This window comes from Hippoglossus stenolepis, chromosome 15 (genome assembly GCF_022539355.2).
Source record: "Hippoglossus stenolepis isolate QCI-W04-F060 chromosome 15, HSTE1.2, whole genome shotgun sequence".
Classification (NCBI taxonomy): domain Eukaryota; kingdom Metazoa; phylum Chordata; class Actinopteri; order Pleuronectiformes; family Pleuronectidae; genus Hippoglossus; species Hippoglossus stenolepis.
This window is the reverse complement of record NC_061497.1, coordinates 18,290,059-18,307,924: the sequence shown is the minus strand read 5'-3', so window position 1 is coordinate 18,307,924 and position 17,866 is coordinate 18,290,059. Positions and strand designations below refer to the sequence as shown.

Here is a 17,866-nt window from a genome sequence, read left to right as displayed (position 1 = left end):
ACAACATTTTTGTCACAAACCTTTTGATTAAATTTGTCATCATTAGTTTAAATTACGAATCCATAATAAAATCATAAAAAAATCACCTGCAGCTCTAAAATCAATAGTAATTAGCTGACTATTCTCTGTTTGTGCAGGTATTTGCTGTTAAAGGTTTTGATGGAGGAAGATGCATGGAGATCAAAGTAACTCAACATACCTGTAATATAATATTTATTATCAATGTTTAATACTGCTGGTGAAAAAATGTGGCCTCATTTTTTGTTGAGAGTAAATAGAAAGATAAATTACAAAGTGTCTGAGCATGTGTTGCTGTTTGAGTCCAGAAAACGATTATGTCACAGTGCATGGTTGTCGGGTAAATGCGATTCTGCTCCTCAGTTTCTGACACGTTGTTATTGTGGATGTTTTCCTATCACAAACGATAACGGCACAATAAAGCTCATATTAGGGATCCGAAAAACAATAGCTACTCCAGTTTTGTCTTTCCTCAGATGAAATAATGTCAGCTAGAGCATTTCCCTTTCTCCTTCAGAAAAGAGCATTGCCCTGCAGTCACAGCTGACGTGATGCCATGTGTGTGAAGGAGAATAAGTGTGCGTCTACATGTGTGTGTATGAGAAGGGAGGGCAAGCGAGAGAGAGAGAGAGAGAGAGGCACACAGATAGAGACGGCTGCAAACTAAAACGTCCTCTGTGCTGGAATTTACCAGATGGCACTGGACAGAAACAACCAGGGGTATTATTACCACACACATACTCACACACATGAACGTGCGCACACATTGCATTTTCTGGGGCCTATTCGGCAATGAAGCTGCATGCAGAGACAGGAATAGATGCGGGTCTACATGCAAGTGAAATACTGAACATAACAAACACAAACACGTTCTTAAACCAAATTTCCATCTAGAGTCGCCTGGCAGTTTGCACCTAAAATATTCACACACATCAGACACAGTTACAATAGAACAACTAGCACTAAGTTTTGTAAAGCAACATTGTGCAATCCTTCATGATAATGCAACATCCTTTATTGCCACTGTACTTTAAGACTCAGCTCTTACGTTACTTTAAAGGCAATGCGTGGTCTTGTATAAGATTTTGTTGTAGCCATAACTACTAATTGGTCCACACGTTACATGACGGTTCACGACTGCAACACTATGGATTCAGTAATTAGAGCTTGAGACTGCGAAGCCCGCAGAATTCCCTTGTTCTAGCAGTCTGAATGGAAACTAGGCAACGTCATAGATTCACATCAAAGTGAAGGTTTTTACATTATCAACAGACACAAACTGCCGGCTACATCCACTCTACTATGTTTTAGTTTTAAAAGGCATCAGTGTTTTTTTACATTAACGCCTGGTGTCCACACTACTGTTTGTGAACGCCGCTGGACCGGTTTTATTTTGAAAACTGCGGAGCTGTGTTGCAATCTGGATGGATAGAAGACATTTGGAAATGATGATGCAGTCATCCACATTCACTTCCTTAATGGTTCTTGTCAGTCACAACTCATAACACTTTATCGCCCAAGATTTTAAAAAAATGGAACTTTCCCCATTGTGTTTTCTGGTTTTCTGGAACTAAACAACTGACTGTTAACATCAGCACACACATGCCGAGTGTACGTCTAGGGTCATGTGATATATGAGATTAAGAAGTCTGGACGGTTGTCACTTTATTTTTAAAACGGTAAAAAAACATATTAGTGTTTGTGTTTGCAGCATGTAAGGCCTGCATGTCTAGCGGTTTGCTCATTGTTTTGTTGTTTGTTTCTTTCCATTGTCGTCTGCTGGAGATCTGATGTAGCCACTGGTTGTTTGTCTTGTGCGCGACAGGAAAAAGGCAGCCTCGCTGGGGAGACAGAGCAGGAAGCCAGTTACACTGTGGGGGGAGGGGGGGATCTCTGACAAACATTATTCCACACCAAGGCAGAAAAATAATGGATACCGATGATATCATCACATGAGAGGGGGCTGCTGTTTAGGGGCCTGCCAGTTACGTGAACATAATTAAGATGTTTGCCAGGATAAAAAGGTTAAGACCGTTTTTGAAAATGAAGCACACTTTGGCTTCACAGATACGACGCTGTTTATTCAACACTGAGACCTTTAGATTAAACACAAGAAAGGATTACAGTACCCGCTATCTTGCTGCCTTACTGGTTCTTGAGAGCCTTAAATCACACTGTACTATGAACTGTAATTATACTCCGATCAGCTGACTGAGCGAATACGTGCCAAGCTAAATGGAAGTCAGCTAAACTTAGCCAAAATATGCCAGCCTTACTCACGCACAAAGAAGCGAGCTTTCAAACCCACAAGCCTAGATCACTGATACTGATACAGAGCCAGGGAAAGACTGCTGCTTTTGTTAAATATAGTCAAATGATAAAAAAAAATTCAAATTCAATCAAAGGTCAATATCTGATGTCCTCTGCGTAAGTAAGTTCTGCTGCTTCCCCTTAGATAAACCAAAGCTTCCTCATTACATGAAACAGAGGAAAAACTGATGAAAACCCCTAAATCATTCCAGTCCGAGGTCCAATGCTTCATTACTGCTCGTTCATTCTGATAAGAACACACACACACACGTGCACATGAAACACACACATGCACAAACCCTGCTGGGAACATTAGGGACATTCATACAGTGTGCTCCGTAGCGTCCAACATGCACTGACAAATTTGTGCAGGACAGCATGAAGGCCAACTATACCCTCGCCATGCTTGGTATTCACACACACACAGACACACAGATACACTTCCCTTATCATCGCAATATATCTTTAAGTCCTCGGTGATCTCAGTCTCATAAGAGAAGAGAAGCTGCCAAAAAAAGGATAATTGGCTTCTTAACCATCCATCTCCCTGTTACGCTTTCCTCCGATGTCCCGACAACCTCTCAGCAAAATGCATTTCCCACAAATTACTTTTCAAGCTTGCCATTACAGCCCAAAAACTCAAATACTATCAAGTATACAATGCATGTTTGATCATCCTGCTCAACATGAGCTTTTACGCTGCTCCAGCATTAGGATCACAATCACGGTCCAACACACAGGAGTTTCTCTTGGTGTGTTCACAGAGTCGGACGAAATGAGAAAGACTACCTCGGTCTATAGTGTTCACATAGTGGAAAAACCACTAAAACCCATGATATTGAAGCTGGCTTGAGTTACCAGCTGAGGATGAAGGCTTTAGATATGACACACATGTTTTGAGACGGTTACCTAGCAACCGTTGCTCCGCTACAAGTCGGTTGATAGAGTTGCTAAGGAGCCACTTCTTCCGCCATTCTGGTGAATTCTTCGTTAAAAAAACGTCCTCAATATTGTTTCACACAGAAACACATAACTGTTGTGGATAGTGTAACCATCTTATAGTTTTGTTTTATATTATATTGTTTTTTATTATATTATATTGACTCGTGAAGTTGACTCAGCTCCACAGTTTATTTATTTTCATCCAAAATCGTCTCGCAAATATTTAGCTTTCAACAACTTCTATACTAATATGTTCAAGTGTTTCAACTCATTCCAACAGTACATTGTAAAGCTAAAATGACCCCCCAAAAAATGTCAGCTCCTCAAATGTGATGATTCGCTGCTTTTTGTTTGTTTCATAAGACAAAAAAAAATTGAATGTCTTTGGGTTTCAACATTTGAAAGACGAAAAATCAATCGATAAACCACAAAAAGTAGCTGATTATTTGATTATGTAAACAATAATTAATTGGGCCCCCTCTAACAACTATAAGAGAGTCACAGCGTGAAAACCAACCTTGAAAATCTGATATTTTCTCTTTGACAGCCACAGCAGAGTAAAAGTCTGGGTTAAAGGCCTGAAAGTGAGGCCGGCTGATCCTGCTGGAACAGCCGGCTGATGAGGCTTGACCTCTGGAAGACTGCTCTGCGGATCATGTGTGTCACGTCTGGGCCCCTAAGAGTCTCAACACTGACCCTCTAATTCCCTCAGTAAGTATTGTCTGTCTGATGAACTGACTGTCTGCACTGGCACAGGTCGTTCAGATATCTGCACAGACTTAAGCACTGATTTAGAAATGGCAGCCTGTTCCCAAAATGCATCAGGAAGAGGGACTGTCGACTCTTGATGGCTGGCTGCTCTGACGTGCGCGCACACACACACACACACACACACACACACACACACACACACACACACACACACACACACACACACACACACACACACACACACACACACACACACACACACACACACACACACACACACACACACACACACACACACACACACACACACACACACTGAGTCTATGCTGGCAAGGCAAAGCTTTAATATAAATGTCCCCTCGGCTGGAAATTGTTTCCAGTGCAGCTGAAAGACTCCTTTTATTGAGCTAGTCAAACAACCCCCTACTCACACACACACACACACACACACACACACACTCTGTTTCTACTCAATATTTAGACGTACAGAGAAGAGAGTGTGTGTTTTTTTTTCACTTGAGTGCTTTTGTTTTATATCTATTTAAATTATATGGAAAGGAAAATTGCAGCCTTATTCTGCAGCTTTATGCAAAGTTCCCCTTCCCGTAACATCCTTTGAATGCCAATTATAAGACAAGAGACGATATCAAGATGCCAGAGTTCGTCAGTGCAATTAAAGCCTGGTGAAAAACTGAGACGGATACTCTACATGCACTTAGCGCAACGATTGGGAACATTATTAGTGCAGAATTTCCATTAGAAACCTGTTATCTAAAAGGAGCACGAAACTGGAAACTGAGCGACTCACTGTTTGCATTCATGATTTACATGAGTTCACGCTGCTGAATGACAAAAAGTCTGAGTAGAATATTTGATAACACAAATGGTGATGTCACGGCCACACTGCTGCCTCAGTTGACAAGGAAATCAAACAAAGGAGAAAAGGCTAGTGGCAGATTCCAGAAAGAAAACTTTTCTTAGTAAAGTGCAGTAAACTGAGAATTTGTTTGGCTTTTTATCTTATCCCTGACAACTCAGGTTTCTCTTCCTCTTTTCGGTTTCGTAAGTCAGATCACGGCATCCTTTGAATTCTAGAAACATAGGCTACAGCTTTACTAATAAAACAGTATTTTCCACACCAGCGTCTTAGCTCTGTATTTAGAAATGATCTCTGTCCAATCAGGACATTTTCAAGCACTTTTAAAGGCAGCTGTATATTTTTGGGCTATATTTATTGATTTTAACATTATTTTAGCTAAGAAATACTTGCAAACCTGAAAATACATATCACGACAATGCAGGTAGACTGGGCACAGGAAGCAGATTGTCTACTATTCATTTAATACAACGAATGAGGAGCAGCAATGGTGAAAGGTTAGAGCAGAGGTTTCTTTTCTTGGCCCGATGACGAGCTGGAACTGTTACTAACAGTAAGATTTGGCAATGTTTTGAGTCAAGACTGATAAGAGCCAATCAGAAAGCGAAGGCAGGTGACTCTGTCATTTCTACGTTTCCATACGGCGAAACACCGCCAGAGTTTTCAAAGTAAAACCAACAACATATCCAAACTTGTTGATTGTAGGCGCTCAAAAACTCCAGGGAAGAGCAGAGGGCAGGCGGAACCGTAGCAACAGTGTTGTGTTTTCAAATTCAATTGTAGTGATATGGGTGTAACTGTGGAGGACACCAGAGTCATGTTTTTCACATCCTATTTGGGTGTGTGGACTTTTGTATGACCTGTGAAGAAGTGAACATTCAACAATTACACACACATTGTGTGTTTTAGGAGGAAAATAAAATTGTATTCAGATTAAGTATTTCAGCTTCATGTCTGGAGATAAATTCTTTAGGAAATACATAATTTAAGAGTTAAATGTTTATCACTGACTTTTTGCTGGCAGGTCGGTTTTAACAGAAGGACACAAGGGACTTAATGGCACTGTGCTAAACGCCAGAATACAATGGCCTTTGTATGCAGCTCAGTTTGTGCTGGTGTCTGAGGCAAAGGTGAGCCGGAGTGGGTGTTACTCCATTTGCAAAGTAGACAGCAAACACGTCACTCTTAACTGGAAGAACAGGTTTTTCTCGAGCCAGTTTTTCTATGGAATACCATGCATGCGTAGACAAAATACAAACAAACTCACACGTACCTTTGAAAATGGCTGCAGGCGCACAGAGGAAAGTTAGGATTACTTTGTTGTGTTAGCTCCATCTGACAGCTTGCACATTACTCACACTCACACCTACTCATTTATGTCGAGCTCTGACTCTGTAACACTTGGCATCAAAGCTGAATAGTACCCTCACTGTACGTCTGTCCTGAATTGTTATGTGTCTGCCATGTGCCTTGCTGCTGTGGACATGGGGCACATTATGCCACCATCGCTGCTCCTACGACTCCAGACACAACGAGTGCCCATTCACTTTCAAGAGAGATCAGCCAGACCAGAGGTTTCCCCTTGAACTGGGACCATGGGAGCCCCGCCACTCCCCCCCACCCCAACCCCCAAAACAGTGAAGTAGTTCAACACATTCCTCAGCCTGAGCACAGCCATACCTGCCAACAATGACTGCTGAACTGACGGCAGAAAAGAGGGGTAATTTCCAGCAGAATAAGCCCTTATCCCAACATGGTCACACAGACACTTTTTTTTCTAAGGAACCCTCTGGATTACTCAGAGAAATGTTCAGGCTTCTGGCTGTGCTGATCAGAAACGTAAACTAACTTCTGAGGTGACAGGGTCTCACTTCCAAACCACGAGATGAGTGAGAAAACCTAAGAGAAGATTCAGTGTTTGTGCGTATTTAAGTTTGCTTGCTCCAAGGTGAGGAGGTGATCTACATGAGTCCAATAGACATAGTTTAAATGAGGCCTTCAGAGGATTTGATGTGTGGAAGCCTCCAGAAAACAGGAAAACAAGAATTGTGTCACTTTTTTAATCTTTATTTTAGCTCGAGCTAACTTTAAACCAACCCGCATGCTCGGCCTCTGAGCGTCAGCATAACATGCCCGCTGTAAAATGACTTTTTTTTTCACCCCACCACATTCTTCACCCACACCACTTTTCTTTGGTTCACACAACAGCAAAAGAAACCAGGTTTAACTGTATATAAAAACTTTATTGTAGCCTTGCTCTACTATGATTGCAATCCTGGCACAAGCAGGACATATAATGCATGTAAATACTGTGTAGCTTTTACTAGAAGGGTTCTAGGAGAGAGGCTAACACCCTATCTCACTATGTTAAAGACAGTATAAAAAAGATCCCTGGATTCGCGCCCTGACCTGGATCTGCAAAAAACTTTAATGAGATCTTTCTTAGGTCCTGCTCCGCCCCTCGGCAAGATTTTAATGGAAATCCGTTGAGTAGTTTTTGCATAATCTGACAAACGCTGATGAAAACATAACCTCCTTCGCTGAGATGATAAATTGACATTTATTGGCCGCCAGAAATGTGATACAAGCTCAATGAACCCCATTATTTTGTATGACTCCAATATGAAACACGCAGATACAGGTCGCACCATGAATATGTAACTCAGCTGGAGTGGACATGAAAGATGGAGAAGAGAAAGCATGGCGGTTCTGACAGGTATGTACAGTTGGATCTGTGCAACAAACAGGATACACGTGCACAGACACATGCGCCAATGACAAACACACAGCCAAACATAACCAAACAAACAGTTACATAAGCAATCAATGGATGAGAGGCTTTCAATAGGACTTCCGGTTGCTATTGCAGACATACATCAATACAACTAAATTAACGCTTCACAGTCACAGAGGACTGACGACAGCTTTGCTAATATCAGTTACTGGCAATACAAATATCTACCAAATGAACAACCCCACCTACAAACCAGCAGAAATGTCAACGCACAGTCTGGAAACACAACTTTTACTAGGACATATTCAAATCTGTTTTCCATTCATACCAATATAAATAGAACTATTCAGCCTCAGTTGTCGATAGAACCACAATGAAGCCATTTATAAAGTCTGCGTACAGTAATATGATCTGGGCAGACTACAAATAAAGGTTACTGTTTTCCTTGCCTGGTGGATGTAGCATACAGTTTGTCTAAAGGCAATGAGCAACCTTTAATAGTTATTAGTAATATTATTATTAACCCTATGAACAACTGAGTATTCATCATCAGTAAAGCAGCTGCTGTGTTACACAACCTGTGTTTGAATTTTGAGTCGTCGCTTTCCTGAAAGGCTTGAAATGAATGTCGAACACGGCCCCTGCACCTTCAGAACTCCTGTCCAAACTTTGCGTGGCGCTCCGAAGGCCTACATGTGACAATGTCAGAGTCAATACATCAACTCCTGCACCCGGGCGGGATGATGTAATCCTGATCCGTGACTCAGGCCCGCAAAACACATGGCATCGGTAACACACACACTTATTCACCAGCGTGCTTCATCCAACTGGCCCTGTGGGGATTCAATAGTGTTCCCTCTCCCTCCGAATGTGTCAATCAAAGCCCTGTTGGCAGCTCCTGCCCGAGGCTGGAGGACGCACCCGCGGACCCGCTCTCTGTCTCCGGCCACTCGGTGTCACACATGCTGAGCTCAGCTCGAGTGGGAAGAGGGACGGGGACTGCTGTTTTCAGCAGCAAGGATTCCCCACCCATTGTTTATTTCTTCTGTGACCCACACACCACCGACCTCTGACCCCCACCTTTGACTCCTTTGTGTGTGTCTCTGTCAGTGAGTGTGTGTGTGTGTGTGTCTGTGCCCGAAAGGAGACTCTCAACAATGTGGGAATGAACTATAAACTGCTTTTAAAACCACTAAAATTAGACTAAGCCACACACAGAGTAGTGTGTGGCTAGATAACTCGCTTTTACGGGGAAACAAAAATCCAGTATTCTTGATAGAGTTGATAAATAGATACTGAACTAACTACACAATTAATCGCTTTGTTGGATGACAGCAGACACAGGTTTGAGTCCAAACCTACTGATCATTAGAGACGAACAACTTCTCCCACATAGTTAATACGTTCTATCGTACGTCCTGTTCTGGTTTGAGTTAGGGCCATCAGGATCACCATCTCCAACGCAAATTAATTCATACAGAGTAGAGCTGAGGAGCCTCACAGTCATGTTGTTACCACTTTCTGATAATGAAAGATGCTATTGATGTATAGACATATAAAGATCAGGGGAGGAAGTCATGATGAAGAGATTTAACACAACACTGGCGATTTGGAAACAGTTTACATTTCTAAAGCTGGATAAACCGCAGAGCGAGATCTGCTGTTCAGGGAACCAGAAACACATCAAACCTTCCTTCAACCTTTGAAAAGGTACCTGAGGCTACATCCATACAACTACATTTTCAGATAAAAAACGTAGTAGTATGGATGTGGCTTAAGTGTACAGAGCGATAAAGTCTGTGCTCCCAAACTGACAGCTCTGACAGCCGAGCTCGCAAACAAACATTGGTTCAAACCGCAGTGACAGTCGCTTGTGTATATTATTCAGCATTATTATGCGGCACTATTAAACTAATCCCACTTGTAAAGCCCTGTAAGGAAGTGTGAGTCATGTCCTTCTTTCTGTGTCGACCTGGATGTCCTTGTCCCGTCTGCTGTGCCGTGCTGGGACATATCGAGGATGTTTGACATTCACTCCCTGCTCCTTGGGACTCTCACTCCTGTCTGGAGTATATTCATACAGCAGGTTTATATCTGAAATGAGGTGCTTTATTCTCATCTGCTCATTGTTTCAAACACACACACATACCTGCAGTGCACCTTGACCCAGTCCCCACACACACACACACACACACACACACACACACACACACACACACACACACACACACACACACACACACACACACACACACACACACACACACACACACACACACACACACACACACACACACACACACACACACACACACACACACACACACACACACACACACACACACACACACACACACACACACACACACACACACACACAGGCATCCAGACTTCAGATCTGAGCATTTCTCTGTTGCCAGGGGGACCATTTCAACCCTGTCAGCACTTCTGAGATCTGCCTGGGGCGAGGTAATTTGCCCCCTCCCCATCCTTCACTCTGGAGAAAAAAAAATCCCATCCTCCATTCTCGAGGGGCACGACTATTCCTTCTCCTATTCTTTCTCTCAGATTCATTCAGCCACAATGTTTGGCACCAGCAATCTCCTCTCCTCCTACTCCTCACTCCCACTCCATACAGCCTTTTTAAGTGTGTGTGCATACACTTACTCCTCTTTCCGCAGACGGAGAGGGGATGGGGAGGAGGGCTGGCGGTGGCGGTGTGGTTGAAATCATCTGCTGCTGATTTTCAACCACACAGGATGAGTTAAATGCAGATAGCTGATATTTCCTCTGATTTCCTTGGGGAACTTAAGGAGCTAGTTTGATGTATAGACTGAGCAAAACCACAAAGGGAAGCAATTGCTCTGAAGATTTACACAGGCTGAAAACGTCTCACTCATGTGCAGGATTTGACCTTTTATGTTTCCGCTGCAGGCATGATAATAACGTAAGCCTGAAGACAGCCGCTCCGGCTAAGAATAAAATACCATTCAAAACAAGAATGCCTCAGAGTTGGCAGTGGAAATAATATTATTACTTTACCGTCGGAGAAACGAACTTCCTGCCCGACACTGGCATTAAATGATGCGATAATGCTTCCCCCACAGGGAAATACTCGGAGCGCAGATCAGGCTGAGCTGTAAAACCAGCTGGCAGGAGTTCAGCATGTTGCTTCAAGGCAATTCAGCAGGGCGGCTGGAGGCCTGAACCAAACTTGGATAATCTTATGCTACAAGACTAATACACCAGGAAAATACTATTAGGAGGAGTAGTGCGATCAAAACAGAGGATTGAGGGTCGGTATGTATTTATTGAATGTGAATCCAGTTACAAATCTGCCCTTTTGAAAGTCGTTTGTTTGGCGGAGAGTGAAAACAAACATCACTCAGCACAGCAACGAAATCAAATTCACATGTTTTGTGTAAAAAGAGAAAAAAAAGAAGTCTGGATTTGGAGCCTGATTACACAACAAACGTGAGTCTAGCTGTGTCTAGATTTAGGGGGGACATCCTTCGGGGGGTTAGGGTTAGAATAAATTTAAAGGCAATCCCATTTCGAAGGCTCCTTCAAACATGGGTGTCAAACGAGTCCTCCTCTCTTGCCAATCTATCCCAGGATTCAGTGCGCGCCTGTGACGACGCTAAGGAGCTAGCTATGCAGACAGCGGCTCAAAGTCGCTAAGAATGCAATGGTTCAGTCAGGACAAGCTGGTGACTCTATAAAGAAATCCTCCACAGACCAATCTGTATCATTTCAATTCGGTCTTGAAGCGAAGAGTGAATTGGAACATAGCTTTACACCAATTGAAAGTAGGAAATTGACTATCAAAGCGAAACCATGGTCCTTCTGCTGTGTGAAGGCGTTTTAGGGATTTTTCACCACACATTTTGTCACCGATCTGAGCCATTCATTACAGCCCTCCTGACTCATTTAGCTGCTCACCAGGGGGCCGTGCTGCAGCTGCAGAGGTCAAAGGAGCTTAAGTAAAAAGGACGCAAGGAAAATAATTAATAACTTGATTCTACTTCATCCTTCAGAGAATTCAAATTAAATCAATCGCTGACATTGAGCACGTTGCGCTTATTAGAATATAAATAGAACAAAAAGCCTTTGTCTTCATTGTATTGTACAAAATTCAATGAAAATAGGAGTGCTAAATAAAAGTTAAAAAGAACACATTGCCCACAGCATATTACACAGTTAAAACAACAAATATATATCTTTAAAGAACAATAAATATAAATTACCATTATCAGCAACTTGCATCACCCCAGAACAAATTCATTGGTGCACTGCTAGAGGTCACAGAATCTTACGGGTCACAGAATATGGTGAAACCCCATCAGGCCGAGCATTCGGCCTTTAAAAATGTTAAAAAATGCCGGAAATTCTTATTTTGGACGTCAAATGTTGGATGGAAGACATTTGAACACATGCTCCTGCAAATATTACATTGTGTAGCTGTCCTGTTGACTTCTAGATCCAAAGTACTGGAACCCATCACTTGTCAACACAACCATACGACTGTGGGGGAAGTTCATATGATGCCTCACACACTCACACAGATGGTGACATTACACAAGACCTTCTATGAATGTTCTTTAGGAGGAGGATTTATCGACCAGTCATAACAGATCAGAAAAACGAAAGATTCATCTCATGATTATGTACATAATCCATGGAGTTTCCTTGCAATGTGCTATACTTAGATGCTTTAGCTTTGACCGCACCACATATACACACATATGGAGGCCGGCACACCTCCAGCTTCCTCGCTGCATTACATCGCAGCTTCCCGACATCATAATGGACCTACTGTTCAGGGGATCAGCTAAACTCGGACATGCAGGAGTACAGGCACAGCTGGGACAGCTGATCTGTGCTTGGAGGGGCCCATTATGTGGATTATCCTTTCTATACATACACCTGGAGGTATTCTTAGAGCCAACGCACACTGGCAGCCAAGATGACATGAATAAAACTGACAGAGGGGAAATATTACCTCTATACGACTGGGTAAACCGGGCTAAATGAATTTTATATGCCTTTTAATTTGGGGAATAGCTTACCCACGAGAGGCTGACATAAACATTTATGATGAGAGTTCATAAAGGGAAGCACACAAGGAACAAGGAAACAAGTCATATGAGGATAACGTCTCGTCGGGGTAGGCTGGTAAAATAATTCCCGTTGATGGGCAGAGTAAAGGTTGCAGTTCAGCCTCCTGTTTTAAAGCACCACTAGGTGTGACATAATGAGGTGGTAGCAGCACTGCAATTATCAGTCACTGCACACTCGGAGCCAGCAAAGCAGCACCTCGCCTCCTCCTGAACTCCAGTCTCTTTCCCAGCTCTGCTTCCTGTGATGCTGGAGGTTTTCTCTAAATGTCAAACATAAAATACACAGCAGACAAAGCCCCGGTTTGATAAGAGCTCAGCGGACGGATGTGAGAGGAATGCTGGACTTGAATGAAGGGAACTCATGCTGTTGACTTTTGAATAATCAATACCATTTCAACATAGGTGGGAACAAAAAATATGCTTTTCCTTTTTTTGTCATATTTGCATTATTGTCATGAGGTAATTTTAACTTTTCAAATATTTCTTGTGGGGCTGAGTATTAAAACAAGATTAATAATTTCATCAATACCAATATAACAAAGTTCTTCAATATATATCGATATATTGCTTATGAATTGAGTAAACACAGTGAGGAGGTTTACAACATTAATGATCTACTGAATTTGGACAAACTGTGCAACTACACAACTTTAATCTTTATATTGCACATTAGAAAAACTGCCTTGTGTATAATATTTCAATTTTATAGCATGGAGATGGAGTATTCTATTTTTATCATACTTATTCTAAATTATGTTTGTATTCATATTTATGTATATCTTACTTTAGAATTTTCTCATTTGTCAGTTTTGTATTTTCTCTGTGGAGGATCCATGTGTCCCTGTATGTGTCACTGCCCATAAAGACGAGTAGAAAACCACAACCTTCGCAATAACTTAAATATAATGTGACATTTATCATGACAAATATTGAATTATTCTCATCCTATCCACCGTGTGCCTTATGACTGCATACTATGTCGTACTGTGTACCATGTTTTGAGTACTTATTAAGTTGCATACTTATATGTTCTCACTTATATGTTTACACTGGGGATCAGAGAGAAACAGCATTTCAAGGAGTGACAATAAAGTTGACTGACTTTTGACTTTGACTTTGATATTAATATATACTTTATCTTAATCCATTTTTTGTTCCCACTTTGTGAATGTAAATCAATTCCACACAACAACAGCGTGACTCAGAGACATGAATGGAGGCTTGACGATCAATATGATGGATTATTGAGCCTGTTAATAGAGTTTCAGACCATATGGAGCTCAATGGGAGTTAATAACAGTCTATTAAGGATGTATAACATTCATATGCACCAGTTATTTCAGGGTTTGGATCCACAAACTCCACTTTGGGGATCTAAAAGTTCATATTCACTTCCATAACAACCCTGTGGAGAGATCACAGAGGAATAACTCATCCGCTGTATTTACTCAAAACCCCCGTGGGAACAAATTGGATGTCAGCGGTTAAAGTGTTGGGAAAAGTGACGGGAGATGATCTCACCATGTCCGCTGGGGTGCTGCCCGTCATCTCGAAGGTTGACCCGGTCCTCGGAGGGGGTTCACACACTCTCGCGCACGCACACACTCATGCACAAGGACACGAGTATTCCCTGTGTCCTCCTCCTCCCTTGAAACAGCCTCTGGAACCACACGACGTTGATTTGAAAGGAAGGAAACAAAAACACAGAGACTTCTTCTTCTTCTTCTTCTCTCTCTCTCTCTCTCTGTCTCTCTCTGGATCAGTCAGGACGTGCGTCTTCTTCTTCTTCCTCTTCTTCTTCTTATTACTCAATCATGTCGTTTGTCCTCCCACAAATCGGTAAATGCGGACGTACACGAGGGGCGATAGTGGGACAAGCTGCCGACCCGAGGGCCTCCTCCGACCCCAGCGAACACGAAGGATACCCCGCTTCAGGAAAAAGGTGCCTGCGCCATGCGAAACACCCAACACGGCTGGCACATCCGGACACGGACCCTGTTCTCTCTCGGCGGAAAAACAAGGAGCCGAGGTTGCGTTTATATCCGCGTCACCGTCCGCTAGTGGAGTCACACCCGGCCCCCGGCGGTTAAGACTAACGTGTCGGTGCGGCTCTTTAAAACCGGGACTTTGGTTAGCGAGTGTCGCTGAGGCTCCGGACCGCGATGCTGCTCCTCCACCTCCCGTTCAGCTGTCACCCCGCTGCCGCGACACCACCCGCAAGCTAGCTGCCTCACACCGGAACTCCGCCCGCAGCTTCCGGTGGCGTTTTCTTTTTCAAGATAAAATCACTCGTTTTCAATCCAACTTTACTGCAGACACAAAGGTCCATTATCTGATGTGGAATTAAATATAAGTAGAGGACTAGATGGTGAAGGGTGAATTCCCTCATTATCTACTCACCACTATGGAGGGGTGGGTGAAGTGTTTGAGTCCATAAAACCCTTCTGGAGTCTCAGGGGTTCACAGTGTTGCAGCCAAATCCAATACAATTGAAGTTAATGGGGACCGATTCTTCAAACGTAAAAAAAACAACTTAAAAAACACATGAAATGCCTCCATACTGCTCCTGTGGTGTCATCCAAGTGTCCTTCTCTGGAGCCGTGTTTGCGCGTGGATCACAGCGGACATTTAGGCTAAAAACATGGTGTAAATGACGCCGTTTTGAGTCAAACTTGAATGCCGGGGCTTACAGACACTTGGATGACACCACAGAAGCAGTATGGAGTATTTTTTTTTACGTTTGAAGAATTGGTCACCATGTACTTTAATTGGAATGGATTTGGCTGCCACACTGTTTACGCCTGAGACTCCAACAGTGTTTTGTGGACTCAAACACTTCCCACCCACCCCATCCATCGGCACAGCAGTGAGAAGATAATGAGTGCATTTTCCTTTTGGGGTGAACCATCCCTTTTAGCTGTACAACTGCTGAGCTGGATGTAACTTATTCTGAGTTTTCTCAAATTCACAGCAATACTTAAAATGGAACTGTGTACAGTTACATTTTACAGTCATGCATGGAGACAATTAGTCCATTAGAAGCAATCTGCGATCAGTGAAGAAAACGCAACAAGGCTGCTCATCCTTGACCCTCCAATGACTCAATCATTAAATTAGTCAATCATTCTTCGGGATTGCATGTGGTGTCATGAAGAGCGAAGAGTCTAATAATAATGGTGTTTTTTAAGCAATACAGTGCATTGTGGGGAAAAATTACTGGTTTTATAAATATACCATGTGTAAAGTGAGCCTACATACTACATATTCCACATACATGTCAGTTTTATGATATTAGTTCAATGGTTGTGGGGTTATTTATAGCATGCATCCAATACATGTAATATAATATCCTGACCTTGGTGAAGTGCACTGCCTTCAGTGTGTGTGTGTGTGTGTTTGTATGAGTGTGTGTGTGTGGGCCCTGCCTGCCTGTCAGAGGTCGAGATGCCTATCAGCAGCAGGTCTGTCCTCTCCCTGGTGGACTGAGTGAATCCATTGTGGTATCAGGAGTGCCTTTTTCTCTGAGATCTACAGGATTAACGACCTAATCTCCCCACCATAAAGGGAGAGTCTGACGCACACACACACACACACACACACACATACTACACACACGCACACACACACACACACACACACACACAAGCATGTCTGCACAAACACAGTGAGGTGTGAACGTGTTTTTGTTTGGCTGCGTTTTCAAAATTAAGGTCAGTGCATGATTTGCAGCCAGTGAGTCAAGTAGGGCAAGAATTAAGGACTATTGTGATTATCAATTCAACCCTTGAATCTTTTTCTAGATCATTGATAATTGTTTAATGTATAAAATAATAAAAAGACAGAAAGTATAAGGAGCTTTGTGTTTTGTCTGATAAAACAGTCGTAACATAAAAGATAGATTGTTTTTAAAATTCAGTTGAAAATGACGGAAACAACATGAAGGGATCACATGAGACTGGTTGTAAAACGGGTTGTTTATAATGATCCTTTATTGTTTAAATGTGCATCATGACATTGCATGAAACCAGATGCTTGTGTATCATTATCGGACCAAACTTTCTGTGTGGGTGTAAAGCTGGTTCGACAGTGCAGGTCTGTGTAACTTGAGCCAACAGGTCACCTCTACAGTCCCTCAGCTTCACTTTATAGTTTGCTGATCAAATAAAAGTGCTACATTTTGTGTAAAGACAAAACAACTCTAATCCTCTGAAGCCTCTTGACCGTGTGTGTCACTCAGACCACACACAGAAACAGTGTACACATGAAACACCATCCGCGACAAGCAAATAACATTAACTACTTCCTTTGTGCTTCAAATGTCAAAGGGCACGATAAGAGTTTAAACAGCGCACTGTATCCACTTGGTCTTCCTCAACACTTGATCTATTTCAGTTTCCAGTGTCACTACAAGACAGTTGCCACATGCACAGCACACTCGGTGGTTGCAACAGCTCCATATATAAACACTGACGCTCAGCACAGCAGCAATGAACGTCCTGCTGCGTCGCCTCCGCTGTCTCCCCACGTTTTCCACAGATTATTAACATGCACCGTTTGTCTTCATCTATTCTGGGATCCAGCAGCAGACTTTGAGCTCAGACTGTGGCACAAAGGTTGGTGCTGGGAGCCGCCGTTGCATCATAACCCCAGACTGAGAGGACGATTCAGTTTGGTTCTCTCACAGGAGGTGTGAGCAATTATGTCCCCACTGGAACCACAGTGTCTGTCCTCTGGTTCCCTCGTGTCCATATGTCCCTGACTGGGAGCGATCAGTGACTGGAACACGGGATGTCTTGCTTTGAAAGGTAACCTGTGAAATAAGGGTTAACCTGTGAAATAAAAGTGTTGTTGTATCCTGCCATTAAAAACACCACATGTTATTAGTATCAGTGCTCTAAGAATGACAGTGTTTTAAACAGAGCTGTATATTTATATAGTTTGGTCAAAGTACAACGACAGGGCAAAGTGTGTGTTTGTGTGTGTGTGTGTGTACTGCTCTTTGCTTCAACTACCTGCAGGAACAGTCTTATCAATATATTTTAGCTTTCATCAAGACAAGCTTTCATCTGATGTGATAAGAACTATCGAAAATTACAGAAACAATCCTTGGGGGGAAAAGGATTATTTAACGTGTATTTTGACTTTTTAGTTTGG

General features: G+C 42.6%; 1 protein-coding gene across 1 annotated transcript in view; it reads right to left on the bottom strand.

The window, feature by feature from the left end:
* The window catches only part of ubl3a (ubiquitin-like 3a), a 34,723-nt gene extending 19,770 nt beyond the window's left edge, over window positions 1–14,953 (bottom strand). Inside the window, exon 1 of the mRNA XM_035178407.2 lies at window positions 14,234–14,953. Within this exon, the coding sequence (XP_035034298.1) occupies window positions 14,234–14,260 (27 nt within the window). The 5' untranslated portion in view covers window positions 14,261–14,953. The remainder of the gene's footprint in view (window positions 1–14,233) is intronic.
* Window positions 14,954–17,866: the final 2,913 nt, after the last annotated feature.